The following is a 17,979-nucleotide window of genomic DNA, read 5'->3' as shown; positions in this document are numbered from 1 at the left end:
TTAAAAAGTGCCAATTCTGCCTTCCCCAGAGCTGGGAAAGCATGTTCTGAGCTCGGGTCCCATCATGGCAAACAGCCGTCATTACCGCCTCACACAAATGCTTTTCCTATGTAAAATTGCTTTGTAAAATATTTGCTCCATCTGCTGAAAGGAGCAAAGACAATTTTCCCTGATAGCTAATGGCCCATTTCAGCTGCCTGCCATGGAGGGGGTGCAGAACACAGAGCCCACAATCCTGCACTTGCCTGGGCGCATCCTCGCTGCCCGCCGGGCCGGCGCTGCTCCCACTCGAGGGTTTGTGGGGCTGGGGCACATCTGCCATGCCTCAATGAGCCCCACAGACAGCACAGCCCCTTCCAGGCTGCCACAACAAGGAGCTGAGCTCCTTTTCAAAGCCCCAGCCCTTCAAGTGCTGCTCCTTTTCTCACACCACATGGGGCCACGGCTCTGCGCGCTCAGGGTCTGGGCACTGAAAGATCAAGCACTTCTTTTAATTCTAAATTCAACCACAGACACACAAAAACCCCACAAAACCCCCTCTGCCCCGCTCCAAACCCCCTCCCAAGCGCTCCTTTCATTGTGCACTTTCCTATTTAGCATCCATTGAAAAGCACATGTTTACATTGTGCCCCGAACTACTTCAACATCTGCTAACAGACCAATAAAAAATAAATAAACCAGGATTGTTTAGGAAGAGAGATCCTTCCTATTTCCTGCAAACACTCCGAAAGTGGCAGCGGCAATTTGCTGCCAGATCCCTGCTCGGAAAACAATCTATGCAGGGAAATCAAAGATCAAATCTGTGCTGCAAAAATCAGCCAGGAAAAGGATCTTCAAAGTGCTGTGAACTCCTCAAATAATTCTGCTTGTTTACCCACTGAATGTGAATTTAGGATCAGGATAATTTTATTAGTTAGTTTGCTTTCTAATCTAAATAAATATTCCAAATTGTGTCTTTTGCAAGGTGTATCCTGCATGTGCAAGGTTCCCCACATCTTCCTTCAGAGCAAAGAAAACATAATTGTCACGATCTTCAAAAATCTCTCTTCAAAACAATAATCCTGTATTTATTTTAAAGGCAGCATTTGTAAGTTCAGGACATTGGGATGTTGATTCTCACATAAAATGAGACCAGGAGTGTTTGAAGGCATTTTCCTGTATTTTAGAGAGATTTCTGCAAGAGCATTTTCCTGTATTTTAGAGAGATTTCTGCAAGTGCATTTTCTGTATTTTAGTGAGATTTCTGCAAATGCACAAACAATTCTGATGTCCTCAGAAGAAAATTATTTTCGCAATTAATTGACTTTCCTTTTTTTCCATCTCTATAAAATTGCTACACTTCTGTGACTTGCTCTCCTTTCTGGTTTGTACCTCTAAACAAAATATTCTAATGAATTCCAAAAATGTGGTTTCAGAAAGGAAAAAAAACCTTATATGGAAAATCCACAGTCACTTCTCAGGAATTTTATGGAAATTGCTGTAATGCTACAGGAATTGTCAGACAAAACCTGCATTGTTTTTCACAAACAACACACACTTAAACTCCCTTTATTCCCAGAGTTGCCTATGCGTTACTTTTTGGATTTTAGCAAAACAAACATTTTTAAAATAATCCAAGCAGGCATTTTATTGGCTGCACCAACATTAAGGCATTTCAGATTTCTTTAGTGCTCCTGCTTTATCCTCTCTTTCCCCACTGTTATTGCTACAAACTGGCACTTAAATTCAATTGATTCAAAATATTCTGGATCCATATGGCCTCAAACCCTGGAGCTGAAGTTCTGATATTGCCTCACTGCTGTTTTCTAGCATTTGCCTCTCCTCCAGTCCCCAGATGGTGGAAGTAACATTTAAACCTCCTTTTCCTCTGCCTTGTACAATAGACCTTGGCACCATTTCAACTGTTTACTCCGGTAATTAACAGCACTGATACCACAACAATTACAACTCCTACAATCTTAGCACAATAATGCTATGAATTAGTGAGAGCTAATGGCTGGAAGGTATAGTGGTTCCAGACTGAGATCTGTGCATTTCTCGAATAAAATAAAAGGTAGGAACAGCACGCTGGCGGTAGACAATGATTACCTAGTAATTAGTTTACACAAAGCTTCCTATTTAATGGCAAAACGCTGTAATTAACGCGTGACAGAAAATCAAAGGGTACTTTGTAAGCATATGAAAAATTAACACTGCAGGCCTATAGCTTTATGTACTGATTAGGAGCATATTAAATCAATAGGACACACAGCCCAACAGCTTGCAGAGCCCCTGCTTGTGGTTCAGAGATGATATTCTGGGTTTCACCAAGCCCAGGGACACAAATCTGCTTCATTTCACCTCAGATTTGCTCATCACGTGCAGATAATCTCAATAAACTGAGGGTTGTCTGCAGGTGCAATGAATATTTCAATTATTTGGAATAATTGCTCTGCTCTCACTAAAAAACCTCCAGCACTGCTCCTTTCCATCACTGAGCTCTTCCTGAAGTCTTTGGGCTCCCTTTTCTTTCCCTGTTAAACATGATATCAGTTAGAAGAAATGCTAAAATGCTGGAAATGCATTTTCTGGGGATCTGTCAGGGTTTCTGGCCCTCTTGAGGCTGGAAGAATTCCACACCTGCAATTGCACGTGCACAGCTGGCTCCTTCCTTGAGAACCCCCTCCGTGGGCTCTAGGTGTTACACTCAGATCAATCAACAAAAACTCAGGAAAAAAGCAGTGTTAGGAAGCTCTGCTGTGTTCAAAGGGGGTCAGGAAGGAGTGTGCTGGCACTGGCAGGTTTCTGAAATTACGTTTTTGATGGATTGGTTTTATCCTGATTTGTTTGCACACACATCCTCCTCTGAGTTCCTGAACTCAGCAAAGAAATAAGGTGTGGAAATCTCAGTGCATGGAATTCATCCAAGCAGGACACAATCTGCTCCCCTCTATTCCTAACTGCCAGCTAATCCCAAAATTCATCTATTACTTCCTGCAGGACTTTTAAAAGCTGACCAAAAAATGGTTCATTTAAAGGAGCATCCTGCATTTTGCATTCCTATTTCCCAACAGCAATCATTGCAAAATCCTGCAAGCAGCATCCAAATCTTGTTTTAGGTGATTCAGACCAAATTGTCCACAATTGTCCTTTTGAAAAGGTTCTGATTTCCTCATTGTAATAAATAAACTGCATTAATTAATTAACTGCCTGCAAGGAAAAAAAACAGAGACAAAATCCTCTGACTCAACTGGAGGAGTAAAACTCAAACATTTTTCTAGCAGGGGCTGCCCAAGTGCATTAAATCCTTTTTTTTCCCCTATTTGATAATATTTGACAGATATTTGATGAAGAGTTTTGAAATGGCTGTGTAGCTACCTTTTAAAGGCTTGTTTAGAGAGTATTTGTTGCTTGTTTTTCTGTGTCTTGTTCTATCCCTGGATTTTCAGCTCTTCTTTATCCCTTTGTCTCCAGCCTGATCTTTGTTCTTTTCAGACTTGCTGCTAGATAAACTCACATCATGTTGTTGATCCTGGTGGTTAATTAAGTCACAGGGCAATAAAAGATAATTCTAAAATTAATTTCAGTAGTAATTTAATCTAGTGATTTACTACAATTCCACATTTATACAAGAGGATGGGATCCTGCAGTCCTGTGTTATTTATATAAAGGGAGTTGTTAAAAGAAGAAAAAAGGCAAGGCCAACACTCTTCCCTTTGCCCTAAAAGGGAAGAGTCTTGGGAGTTTGAGTTCCTAAGAAAAAGGAAAATATGAAGACAGAGTGAGTTTATCCATTACTTGGATACTCTCCCAGCCTCCAAGAAGTCAGAATCCCTCTAAATCAGAGATTGTGTCAGCAATAATGAGAATTTTTCATGAATTTAGTCTCCCAGCAAGGGTCCATAAAAGTTTGGGTGAGATTTTCCAGAATCTGAACTGCTGACTTGGAGCAGGAATGAGGTACCCAGCTAAACCATCTATTAATAAGGATTATGGATATCTTAATCCAGATATTCCAAAAAATGATTCACTTTTTCTTACAGCAGCAAAACCACTTTTTGTGCTATGCATGGGGTGACTGCCGCTTGAACTAGCACAGAAAACCTGCAGATGTTAAAAATGAATTTATTTGTTCCCTACAATCATCACTCACCCTACAGGATACTGAGTCTCCTTATCAGACTACCTGTTTTTGGGGGTTTTTTTGTACACAACCAGGGCCAGACCCTGATGTTCTTTTCCACACTGGAAGATGTCTCCAGAACCAACCCCACGAGTGCCAAAAGTTCAGCAGTTCTCTGGATATTGAACCATTGGAGCCTGGGCCTCAGGATGAAATTCCTCTGCTGACAGACTCAAGCAGTGCACAGGGGGCTGATGGACTTGGAGACATTTTGCAGTTTATGAATTCAACCCTTCCTGCAGCTGCAGATTAATTGTTCAGATAACTCAGAGGCTGCATTAAGTCAACAAGGTGAAACCCATCCATAATCCTGTCGTGCATTTGGGGCTGCCCCAATGCTGTATTTGCATTGAGGAATCTAAAATCAGGCTCATTTTTAGCTGGAATAGTTTTTTACACAGTTCAAACTCACCAAGTCCATTATTTTTAATCTGTTGCCTACTCCACGCCACTGAGGAGAATCTGGGTGGCGTGTCTTAAACTGCTATGCAAATGATGCTATTTGTAAGTATTACCATAATTTAGTGCTTACAGTCATGTTCTCATTTCTAATAATTCCACCAGAATGGAGAGGCTTTTCACTGTGCTGCTAGCCTGCAGGATAGTCTTTCATCAAGAAGCTGAATTTTTTAATAACCTGCCAGCATCCGTTTGTGTGTGGCAGTGACACGACGTCTTCATTATCAAAGGAACCAGGTCCCCACACTGCACCAGGACATGAAAGCACAAACTCCTGCTTTGATGTTTAAATGTGGATCATTACAATGGTGTTCCCTGACAAAGGAGTGTTTTAATCCCCTGCTCTCCTGTGCTGAGGCTGGGGAGGCTGTGAGTCCTTGTTTCAAAAGAGGGTAAACGTGGAAGGCAGGGAAATTGGAGAAATGTTCAAGGTGCTCAGAACAGCAGCAAGTTCCACACTTTGGAATCAGAGAGGTTGGATTGGGAGGGATTTTCAGGATCATCCTGATGCCTCAGCTTTCAGCTTTTATATTTTTCAGGTTCTGTGCTGCTTTAGCGTGTGGGTCTGGGCCTCACACAGGGGATGGGGAGCTCTGTGCACAGAGCAGGGACACAAAACAATTCCTGCTCCAGCTGGGCACCAAGGACAAATGCCCCAAATCTCAGCCCAGGAGCACAAACCCCGTGGGCTGGAGAGAGAAAAACAAGCAGGGTGGGACTGCCTGGGCTCAAGCTGGGATGGGACAATGAACTGCAAGGTGCAAATGGAGCAGAGCTGATCCCAGGGACAGAGCCCGTGCCCGGCCGTGCATTTTGGGGCCATTTTGGTTCATCTTGGGTGCAGCCCTGGCTGGGCTCTGGTGCTGCCCAAGGTGGATCCATGGAGGAGATGCTGTCAATAAATCCCTGCTTTGTTCTGGAACTCTGCCCAGCTTCTGCTCCAGCTCAGCCTGACCAAGGCATCGATCCCATCCCATCACCTCCCACCATCCCAGGCTGCTCCAAGCCCTGTCCAGCCCAGCCTGGGACATTTCCAGGGATCAGGGACCCAGAGCTTCTCTGGACAACACTTTGGCAAAGGCCACGTCAGCACTGGCCTGGAATTGTCTGCTGACTTTGGGAAATGACATCAAATTCATTATTCCATGTTTGTTTCCCAACTTCCAACGTGTGTTTGCATTTAGGGGTTTCTCACTGGTTGTACCCAAGCTCGAGGCAGTAAAAAGGAAGTCTGGGCTCACTGTGGCCTTTATGCAGAAGCACTTAGGAACAGAATGAGAAAGGCACAGAAACAGGGAATGCCACTGCTATCAGGGACAGAACTGCAGTGCTGGCTCCTGGTTGTGTCCTGGCTCAGGTCTGGGGGCAGGCCCTGGACACATCCTGAGCTTTGTGTCCCACTGGGGTGGAAATTCAGGGTCTGCTTCATCCTGCCTGACTTGCAGATCAGAGGAATTATCCCTTCAGCTTTCTATCAGGAACTGTTTTATAATGTGAAATTATTCTGTATCTGTCAAACACAGCAGAACTGTAATCAGCCCAATTTGAAACTTTAATATACAATATAATTCAATCAGCCCCAAATTTCAAACCCATTTTGATTGAATTTAAAAAAATCAGAGGAGCTATAATGAGTAGTTTATGTAAATTAAACAATTTTTCTGGATACATTCCTTCTGGCTTTAAAACCATTACATTAGGAATGAATTTGGCAAGATATACAGAAATATCAAATGCTTATTGAAATTAAGACATTTAAATACCAATGAATATTTAAACTACAAATAGTTCTTGGAATGCCAGAATAATGAAGTGTGGTTTCATATGGATTTTTCTGCAGTTAAAATGTATCATCTTCCAGCCTCTCAATCCTGGGGATTCTTAGGAATCCAGGAGTGCCTGAGTTCATGCTCTAATGTTTCCCTTAGTTAGATTTTTACAGATGGCTCTCCTTACCTGAACATCCCTGGTAATAAAACTTACAGCATCTTAATGATCACCAAAACCTACAAGTGTTGTCTCATACAGGTTTAAAAGTTATTAATGAGGCAAATCATCCAGAAAAAATAATCCATAGAAAACCAGCTGAAAAACCAATCAGCTGGTACGATTTCAAATTAGTGGCGTTCAGCTATTTTAATCCCAATCCCAATTAATCTTTGTTTCAATAATTCTAAATTTCTATGGAAAGAATTCCAATGGAGATTAGGCTGTGCTGCCTATAAACCTTCCTTTATATGTCTTCACAAAAATATATAAAACTTTATATGTATCAAAAATGTATAAACCCTGCCTTTTATTGCATAGGAAGTGTTACAAATCCTTCCACAGTTGGCTGCCAGGCATTCCTTCATATTTTGGAATATTATTTTGGAATATTTCCCTGTTTTATTTGAATTACTGCTGCTTTGTGAAGCCAGGCTGGGCTGTGATATCAACATTTACCTTCCAATGAAGGCTCAGGGAGGAGATTTGCAGCGAGCAGGGACCTCAGGGGACATAAAGAGCCAAGACAACACAGTTTTGTTACTCACACGAGCCTGGCTCTCGCTCCACACCCCGGGGCCGTGTTCCTGCTGCTCCCTCTGGATCCAGGGCTGGCATTCCAGGTGAGAAATGACATCACAGAAGGCAGTGCCATCTCCTGCACGCTCATCATCCACCTTGAAGAGCCAGCGCTGCACCTCCAGGTTGTCCAGGACGAGCTGGCTGAGGGCATGGAGCAGCTGCAGGGCAGGGACACAAAACCCTTCACACCTCCACCTCCCAAACATTGATTTGGGACATTTATTAATGCTTATTTTCCTAAATACATGTGGGAAATGGATTTGTAGACAATTCTCAAAGCCCGACAGAAGGCTCACATAGTGTGATGACTTAGATGACTTATTTGAAAGACAGAGTTTTGCACCTTGGCTAAAGGAGCTTTAAGTTTCTATACATTGATTATTAAGATTATATACATTATTATATATATTTATATATAAAATATTATATATTAGAGAATGTATACTATATTTTAGACATTATATATTATTTATAGTGTAATTATTTATTAAAATAAGTTTCTATACATTCATTATTATAGTGACAATGCCAGTGATAAAGCCCTGTGTGATTTATATAGTATGATATATATCTAAAATATTATATATTAGATAATATATGCACTGTATTTATATCTTATATTATATATATTATAATTATTTATTAAAATAAGTTTCTATACATTGATTATTACAGTGACGTCAGTGATAACGCCCTGTGTACTTCATTGTGCACAGCAATCGATGAACAAAACCATCAAAGAAGTTTTTTCTGTCTAAGAGAGAGGGGGAAATGTGGGAAATGGATTTGTAGGAAATTCTCAAAGCTTAACAGAAGACCCATAGTGTGCATCCATATGCAAAGCTTGAGCTAAGAAATGCTGATTTAGAAATGCCCTGGAACAGGACAGACATTGCTGAGAGAGAAATGGGACTAGAAACAATCTCAAAGGATGGCCTTACAAATAAAACTAGATATTTTAGAGAAACAGAACTATGAAAGATGCATTGTAGGTAGGACCCACGAGGGGTAATTTTAGATGACTGGCTTTAAGGCATTTACAGCATGGTGTGGCCAAAGCTGATAGACCAAGAAACACTTAAATGTAATTAGGAATTAGTTGGCTTCTGACTGCAATGGCATTAATTATAACATCTGTATTGTCTGAAAATGGAATAAAAGTTTTTAAAACACCTCTGGGTCAGGAAAGGGCATAGTCCAACAATATGGGTTCCTTTTCTCAGAGGTGTTTGTGTTGTTACAGCTGTTTGGATGTGGATTGAAAGCTGCCTTTGAGGACATCCCTGTTTTCTGCACAGAGGAATCCGCTGCCCAGGTGTTGTTTTTTGGTTTTGTCTGATGTTTTGGATCCCCGGGAGTGCTCCATGAATGTTTGTGACAGGGAACCACGTGGGATGGACGATGCTATTTGCAGAAATGTGCCAGGGTAGCACCAGCCCCAACAGCTGGGAAAGGCTGCTGCTGGAGAGGGCAGCCCATGGTTATAAATGCACGGAGGAGGTACCAGGCAGGCTTTATAAAAATGCTAATTATTTATTTGTGTATGTACACAGATTTAAATGGCTTCCAAATGCCTTTTGCCCAGCTGGTGCAGGATGCAATTAGCTTCTTAGAAACTGCAAATGACTTTGAACCTGCTGAAAGTATTCTCAGATCTTGTTGCATTGGCTGGAGTCTTCTATGTTTTACGGAGTAATTTGAGGGATTTTTGTTTCTTTTTTTTTAAAGATTGACCTAAAATACAATTACATGTGTTCCATTTGTGGCTTTTGAGAATCACATAAATGTGTTTTTCTTGAGGGCTCCCCCTACAGTAATGAAAAGGATCAATAATCCTGTAAGGACTGCACCAATCACAAAGAATTATGTGCTATCTTTAAGTGAAAATTGAATTGTGCTTTACCATGGTGTCACCTCACTTTGATTATTTAACCTAAAATGTCAATATTTCATACAAGCAAACAACAGAAGGAGAAATTCCATAACCCTGTAGGATGAACCAGAAGTATTGTTAAATAATTTACGTGAATCAAATAAATCAAACAGCTGTTTTGCAGGTCATTGATCATACATTTATTTCATCTACTGGAGAAGTAGCAATGGATTTGTGTAGCTTAGACTGTTCAGTGCTAAAGGTGATTAATAAAAACTAAAGCAATGTGAAAAGCCTCTTGAAGAAGCAGGAGCACCTACAAAAAACCTTAGCAATGATTATTTTCCTGGATGAGAAGTAATACCACCATAAAAATGTTGAGTTTTTTTAAAATAAATATGTAAACATATCATTGTAAATTGAAAAATCAGCTTAGAGAATAAAATACTGAGGGACTGGTTGCAAAATAAACATGTAAAATGGAAGTACAGAAACCTCTTGTGCCTCGTAATTTCAGTTCAATAGGGTTTTGTTATTTTCCTACTGGTCATGCCAACAAGAGAGATGAACTTAGCAATGATAGGCTGCAAAGTAAAACTGCAAAGATGCTCAGTGGGAACAGGCTCATTGAAGGGAGATTTCTTCCCCTTAGAACAAGGATTTTTGGAAAATGTGCATCTTCAGTCACTGGTAAAATGGATTAATTCCATGACTTCACCAGCACAAGCTGTCTCAAATATTGGACCAAACACTTTTATATCCTCAAGCCCATGAAGAGCCCCAGGGTAATTGTGTTCCTTCCTGCCTTGGGCACAAACTGCATTTAATTGAGCCAAGAAAGGACCCAACCTCACCCAAGACTCGATCAAACCCATGAGGGTTTGGGAGTTACTAATGGGAAAATAGTTGGGAGTTACCATTGAAAAATAACCCAGCATCCAGAAAAAAACTGCTATGACTGTCAAAGTTCAGTTAGAAAAGAAAAATAAATAGCAAAATCCCTAAATGTGCCACAAAGTTTGCTAAAAATCAAATCCCAATCAAGAGGTTGGGTTGGCTTCAAGCAAAGCCCCTAAACGTGCCACAAAGTTTGCTAAAAACCAAATCCCAGCCTAGGCACTGTCGGTTAAATATTTGCAATGTAAAACTTGATGAGGGTTTCATCAGTGGAGTTCTTGGGATGCCCCAAATGCTCACCTGCTCCCTGCTGTGGATGTCCCCCTCTCCGGGAGGGGTTGGCACTCCAGCACTGGCAAAGATTCTCCTGCTGCCAGACTTGGTGCTGCAGAGCTGAGCCACTGCTGGCTCTGAGCCCAGAAGTGGCACCTGGAGCTGGTCAGCCACAGCCAGCTCATCCAGGTGGGGAACACCCCCAACCATGTAGGCATCCCTGCCCTGGAGCAGACCCTGGAGCCTCTGCAGCGTCCTGGGGCTGTACTTGAGCACCGTGGCCAGGCACATGTGCTGCTCCTGCAAAAAGAGAGCATTTATTCTTCATTTACTCTTATGAAAAGTGGGGTTTTTTTGTTTTTTTTTGTTTTTTTTTTTCTCCTCCCCCTAATTCCAAATGTTGCCCACAATAAATACATTATTAATAGCAGGCTGGGTTATGACCTATCCTGTAGCTTAGCAGTTTAAATTGATAAAAGCTGTTGGGGTGAGGCTCCATAATCGTGCACATCTTTAGTGGGTTGGAAATGGCCTCGTTGGGAATAGAACTAATTACTACACATCTGTATTTATTTGATCCGTGTGGAATTATCCTTCTGTCAGGCACAGAGGCTGCTGGCCTTTGGATAATAGTGATTCATCTCAGCAACACTCCTGGCATGGTTTAACTCCAGAGCTCCTCAAAATCAATAAAAAAATGAAGAATCCCCCCCTCCCTATAGCAGGGAATGTATTTCACATACAGTTCAGGGTATTTGAAGTGATTCTCTGAGAATAAAACACTTTGATTTACAAAAGCCTTCAGTGCTTACATTAAATTACTGGGGATGCACATTTCCATTTCACAGGAGCTCTGATTGCTGATCTAAAGGAGCACTTAAGGAGAGGGGAGCAGTTTTGTAGTAGGGTTTTTTTTTGCTTAAAACACAAAGGTACCAACTTTTTTGAAGGAATTTTTCATTTCTTCCCCCCAAAAAAAATCTATTGCTGAACAAGCAGCTCATGACGTACCCTACAAACTGAATTTAATTAAGAATATCAGTCATGGCAGGTGAAACCTCAGAAATGTTTTAAACAACATATATCCCATGCATATATTCCAATTATATTCCCAAAAATATACTGAGGATGAGACACGTATAGAGAAATCCACTGCAATAAATTGTCATGAACAAATCATAATCCCAACAAGGAGAAAATCATCTTCCTATTGAGATTTCATCTCATTTAGGCCACAGCAATTTTCAGGATAATGTAAATCCTGGATTTGCCAGGGATTTCCAGCACTGAAGGACACAGAATATTTTCCTCCCAAGTCCTGGAAGTTCATTGCCAGGGACTGAAGAAATCCTGATTTCATTGCTTGGGTAGGGAGGATGGTGCTGGAAAAGAACACAAGGAATCTCCTTGGTGCTTCCTCACACCAAACACAGCTCCAAAAGTGCCCAGATCTCTCTGTGAAGGAGTTGAGCACCCTGCAAGGACAGCAGGAACGAGACAATCCCCAAAGCTCCAGCAGAAAAAGAGAATTTTCAGATGAAGTTTCAGATGAAAAGAACAGCAAACGAATCACCTGGAGCCCTTTTGCTTGGATCAGTTTTAAAGCCAAACCATTGCAAGCCCTGCTCCATGGATGGATTCCCTCTGCTGAGCCCTGGTCCCAGCAGGGCCTGGCCCAGCCCAGAGCTCTGCCTGCAGGAACAGGATCCATTCCCAGCCTGGGGCCAGTGGGGCTGTGGGGAGGAGATCTGCTTTGTGCCCCTCAATAATGGATTTTACAGCTAATTAAGGAGGTCAGGCTGTAAAAGCTGCTTCATTCCTGCTTTTTGGGAGGGCTACAGATGCCAGGGTATATGGAAGTGGGAGGGAGAGCAGGGAAAAGCAGAACTGAGGGATTCCAGCAGGAACAGGGGATACGGGATTAACCAAAATTCTTGGCTCTCAAACCTGTTGATTTCTGTTTTGTTTTCAGCTGCCCAAGATCCCAGATCTGCCCTTGGCATTGGGATCACCAGGACAGCAAAGCTGCCTTCAGCTGGGCACACCTCAAGTGCAGGATCAGGGCCAGCTCTGCCTTTTCCACACATTTTCCAGTGCAGGGCTGATCTGTGCCTCTGGAATTGCTAAAAGGAGCCCTCTGAAGTGGCCTTCAAGCCACAATTTCATTGATTGGGAATAAATTTCGATCCATTAGGTGCAATGAAAGCTTTTTATTCAATAACCCAGGAGAAAGATGCTTTATAGTAACTTATAAAGCTCAAACCCTTACACAGCCCAAATTGGCACTGAAGCCAAGGGATGACCAGGAGCAGTTCAGAGCAGGTTCCTCTCCACACAGAGAATGTATTCATTAAAAATATTAATTATTATATGGTAAAGAACACATGTTAAATGAAAACAGGGTGGGTTTTGCACATTAACAGATGCATGGCACCCAAGAGCCATGGTCACCTCAACCTGCTTCACCTAAAATCTGGTGTTGCCCATTGTCCTGACAGATTTTGGCATTAATTCATAATTGGAAGTTACTATTGGGAAAATAATCTAGAGAAAAACCCTGCAATGACAGTTAAAGTGCAACTTACAAAGAAAAAATAGCAAAACCAGCAGCAAGGCTTCAATTAAAGCCCCTAAATGTGCCACAAAGTTTGATAACAATCCAATCCCAGCCAAGACACTCTGCGTTTAATATTTAAATTAGAATATAAATACTATTTAAATTAGAATATAAATTTTAGAATATAAAACTATAAAACAATAAAATATATTCTTCACTGTGAAGTGTCCACTGCACTGCAGCATTTCCAGAAACACTGAACACACTGTACATTAATTAGAACATGTTTTAGCACACTGATTTAAATCTGACTTGACAGGTTTGGAACTAATATTTCTCTATTATTAATTGCTATTCTGGAACTATCACTTTTGTATTATTGGAGCTCATATTTATATATTATTCTGACGTGTTTGAAACTCAGATTTCTGTATTATTACCTAATTTTGTTTAAGCCTTGTTCTTTAGGGAGCTCTGCACTGGATTTAGTTGCAAGAGCCACTGCAAACACAGCAATGATTGAGTGCTGGGCTAGCCAGAGATAAAATTTGAGCAATAAGAATGGTTTATTGCTATTATTTGCTTAGAGATATAAATCTATCAAGTTCCCAGTCCCAAGCACAGAGTCAGAAGGGACGAGAGCCTACAAATAGCCAATCTAGGACTATCTCAAGCAAGTCTATAAAGCTAAACCAGGATATTTATTTCCAATGCTCTAACTAGTAGTCTAATCAGTAAAGCCCTTAAACTTGCAATAATATTTCACTGATGTGTACCAGAGCGTTGCAAGTTATAAAATTTCCAATTTAATTTTACTGCATCCCTCAAGCTGTAGTAATTAGAAGACAAACTCACAGGGAAGCTGTTTATAGCTTCAGGGGTGAGAATTCTGAACCTGTCCTGCAGGTCAGCCATGTCCTCAGGGCTCCCAGATCTAACAGCTGCCTGCAGACCCAGGAGTTTATTGTAGTACTGCAGTAACTCCTCACTCAGAGCAAGGGGGCAGATGTAGATGACGTCCACGTTGGCATCTGAAACAAAGGGGCACAGTGCTCACTGCTGGGACAAGGGTGCCACACTCCCAACAGCAATGCCAACATGCCCAACCCTCTGCTCACCAACAGCCCTCCCTCAAAAAGCACTGCAAATAGAGAAAAATGGGGCTTCACTCCCTAATCTTAGGGCTGTTTGCTGTGCTTCAGCATTTCTCTGCAGGCAGGGCAGTGACCCAGAGGAAGAGCTGCTTCCTGGGATTCAATCTGCACAACATATTGGGGCAGGATTTGGGAAGTGGTGCAGGGGGATTTGTGAGCCCAGCTCCCATTAACATCAATGGGAATTGAACTGCTTGGAAAATATATCCCATTAATGCCAGTAAATTATAAAACTGAGCCATTCAGTTGAGAAAGCTGAGGAAATTGCAATTTTCTACGCTGCCTGGATTTTCCATGGGCTGTTCCTACTCCTGTGCTGCCCACACAAAAGCTCAGGGTGGGGTGTCATTAATAACCATTGCTGGCATGGCAGTGTGCAGGGCAGCACGGTGGGGAAATCTGCTTTTCCTCATGGAAAACAGCTTGGGCTGAAGGGCTGTGTCCACACAGAAGGGAAATCTGTAACACAGGCAGTTTGGGAAAATTGTAACCACTCTGTTCTGCTAAAATATTAATGGCGATAGATGAGCTAATGAATTAATGGGCCTTGAGGCAGTGATAGGCAAAGAGCACTCCAAGATTTTGATCCAAATCAGTGGGAAGCCTTGCATTGTTTTATTGTGCACAAGTGCCAGGGATAACTGCTATTGCATGGAAGGACTGCAGCACAGCAAGGCCTGGACAAGGAAACCCTGAGCCAAATGTTGGACAGTGAATGAGAGATCCCCATTGCTTGGCTTTGTTTTGCCAGAGCTGCAGGGAAATAATCCACATTTAAAATGTGAGGCCAGAACTCACCTGAGGCATTGAAGTACCACAGAGCCCACAAGCACAGTATTTGTATAATTATTTACCAGATCACTATTAAAAATAACTAATGGAAGAGTTCAGCACCATTCACCAGTCACTACTCAAGTGCAAAACTGACAACTCAGGTGAATTTGGGAATAAAAAGCTGCAGCACATTTCACTGCTGTAGCACTGCCCTACAAAGAGAGATAAAGTCTCCTCAGGACACAGAGGGGCTCCAGGGAGAGTTTCACTCACAGGAGATCACAAACAGCAAGGAAATCCTCAGCTTTTCCAAAGAAAAACCAAACCAAAATGGAAAATCTAAGTCTCCTCTGCCAGGCACAGGTAAAGCACATGATCCAGTCCATAATTTAGTCAATAGTTCACTAGTTTGTATCTTCCTCGTAGTCTATTTTACAGCAGAACCAATTTTCATGTTCAGAAATCAGAACAAAAATGTTTAATGTGTGACTTTGTCCCTTTAAGTTTCTATCATTTAAGAGCCAAAAAAAATCCACATTAAAAAAATAAATAAAAAACCAGTACAGTGGAAAAGAAACAGTATTAGTGCCTAGATAATATATAAAGGCAATTACATTATTATTTTAGGCAACTGTAAATTTCTGGATGTAATATATTTTTGTTCCAAACTTACTAAATGGCATTTATAAAATAATCATGATCCTGAAATATACATGAATCATGTAAAATATGTCATTCCAGGGAGCCAATGCAGTTGGTCACTGCTAACTAATATCCTTCCCTGCTTTGCTTAAAAGAAGCCTGCCAGGAAAAAAACCCCAAACTTTTAAATAGATGCATTATGCCTCATTTGCTGATTTAAAAGGAAAAAAAAAGGGTTTAAATAAGGGCTTGCTCTTTTGGAGCACGTTTCTCATGGGCTCCCTCATTTTGGGAGCCCTGAACACTCTGTGGGGCTGAGCAGCTCACAGGAGAAGCTGCTCCACCTCAGCACAGAGGGGCAAAAATATGGATATTTTTATGGGTAACATGGCTAGAAACACCACAATTCCTTCTCAGCTTCTCCCTGCTCTATATTTAATATTAATAATAATTTTAAAAAGTGTTTGTGCTGTTTCCTTTCAGTGGCAGCTGGGGGAATAACCAGAGAGCAGGGGCTATCACATATCCAGGATGTCAGAGCCTGTGCTCTATATTTAACATTAATAATAATAATTTTAATATAATAATTTTGTTTGTGCTGTTTCCTTTCAGTGGCAGGTGGGGGAATAACCAGAGAGCAGGGGCTATCACATACCCAGGATGTCACAGAGCCTCCCCATCTGCAGGTTCTGCTGGACAGCAAGGTCAGGGATGTGCTCACGGATGTGTTGGGAATATCCTGGAAAACAAGGAAAGCCCCCCTCAAACTGCAGTCAGAAACCCCTGGCACAGATTTGGGGGGGGAAAAAAAAAATCAGATTTCTGGATTCAAAAAAGCTGGGGAAAAAACCCTATTTGAAATTTCACAGCACTCATTGCAGCATTTCTCTGAATTTACTTTTATTACTGATGTAACTTCACATTTTTCTCTCATTTAAATACAGACCGGAATGTTACAGCCCTACAGAGTTTTCTAATTTAACCATGCAGACCATTTTGCTGGGAGTCTTTCATGTTGCTAGATAATTTTTTTTTTTTTGTAAACACTGGAGAAGAAAAAAACCCTGACACCATCATTAAGCAAGAATCCTGGTAATTTTGTCCTTCACACAGATAAAAGGCACCCAAGCCACTTCATTAAGGAGATGTCTCAGTGCTACCTGCTCACTTTGTTGCAGAGGAAAGGTGAGTGACAGCCTGTCTGAGCCTGGATTATCTCTTTGCAGGTCACAATTCCAGCTGATTCCCTGCTCACGTTCAAAAACACTGCAGGAAACGACAGCAGCACTGTAACTATAATTTTTTGAAGGCTGTAATTTTCAAATTGGTGGAATTCCAAAGGAATTGTGGTGTCTGTGCAAACAGCCACAGCTCCACTGACAAGCACCAGCAGGGATATTAATTGTTTAATCCATCAGGATTAGTCCCAATTTTCAGTATTTGCCATAAAAACGTGACTGATTCAGGAACAAGATCCTTACATTTCCATATATCTGCACAAGGAAAATTATCAGAAACTCAGGGAAAACTTAATTTGGCTAAAATCTGCTCAGTTATTTCAGTGCTTTCGTGTAGAGAACAGCAAAGTGGATATTTCAGCCTAATTACAAAGACAATTACTGCAAGTGATCAGCATTCTAAGGTGCTGTGGCAATTGCACACAGAACATCAGAAAATACAGAGAAATTTAAATTACCAGTTTAATTTTTGGTCATTTCTTACCAAACTTACATTACAGTCAGCACAGTGGTACCAGACACTTGGAGAACTCATCTAAGTAAAATACATTGATTTTAGGTTTTTTTAACTCCTCTAGTATTAAGCTACAATAATTAGAAAAAAGCTTGCTCAGAGTATTTAAACTTTAGTCTCAAGGCTTCATTTTGTTCTCCCACCCAATTTTAAGGCACTAGAAATGCTGCCTAATATTTTCAAACCATTTAAAAGTCAGCCTCAGAATGCTGTGATTTCCTTACCCTGAAAACATTGGGTTTTAAGAATAGAGCCAAAAAATAACATGCCAACATCACTTGGAAAGCCAGGAATTATTTGAAAGGAACAACAAAGTGGCAATTAAATAAGTTAAAATCTGCATTTTGCTCAGGCTCTGCAGACGCAGTGCTGTACTTTGCAGAGGGAGGTTAATAAACCATATTAAGTGACAATATATTAACTTGCACTGGCATGACCCCATTAGATTTAATGAGGAATATTCACTGCTGGTGAATCCTCACCCTCCCACTGGGCAGGATGAACCACATTCCTCCTGACCCACCTTGAGCATTCCCAACTCCACAACTGGACACCTGAAAAATCTCATTAAAGGGTTAATATTACTTTTCTTCCAGTTTAAACAAACCCCAGGCCAAATAAATGCAATATATGGTGGTCACACCCTCATGTTCCAGGGCAGCTGTGCCATCAGTTCTGGTTCCTGGACAAGAAATTCCAAATGGTGCCTGGAATTTGGGATGTGGACAAAGGAGCACTTGGGAGTGGGACTGGGTTTGGCATTCATGACTCCAAAGTGCAAGAGCAGTGCCAAAATAGGAGGAATTAATTCCCCTTCCAACCTCAGCCCTTTAATGACCCTTTAATTGACATTTCCTTAATAAATTCT

General features: G+C 41.3%; 1 protein-coding gene across 3 annotated transcripts in view; it reads right to left on the bottom strand.

Annotated features, from left to right (window-relative positions):
• IQCH (IQ motif containing H) overlaps window positions 1–17,979 on the bottom strand; it is a 57,685-nt gene that overhangs the window by 20,406 nt on the left and 19,300 nt on the right. For all 3 annotated transcript variants that reach the window (XM_063170001.1, XM_063170002.1, XM_063170003.1), the window contains 4 exons: window positions 16,015–16,098; window positions 13,645–13,820; window positions 10,260–10,532; window positions 7,156–7,347 (listed from right to left, as the gene is read on the bottom strand). In XM_063170001.1, the coding sequence (XP_063026071.1) occupies window positions 7,156–7,347; window positions 10,260–10,532; window positions 13,645–13,820; window positions 16,015–16,098 (725 nt within the window). The remainder of the gene's footprint in view (window positions 1–7,155; window positions 7,348–10,259; window positions 10,533–13,644; window positions 13,821–16,014; window positions 16,099–17,979) is intronic.

This window comes from Melospiza melodia, chromosome 15 (assembly GCF_035770615.1).
Source record: "Melospiza melodia melodia isolate bMelMel2 chromosome 15, bMelMel2.pri, whole genome shotgun sequence".
Taxonomy (NCBI): domain Eukaryota; kingdom Metazoa; phylum Chordata; class Aves; order Passeriformes; family Passerellidae; genus Melospiza; species Melospiza melodia.
This window is presented reverse-complemented; position numbering and strand designations above follow the sequence as displayed.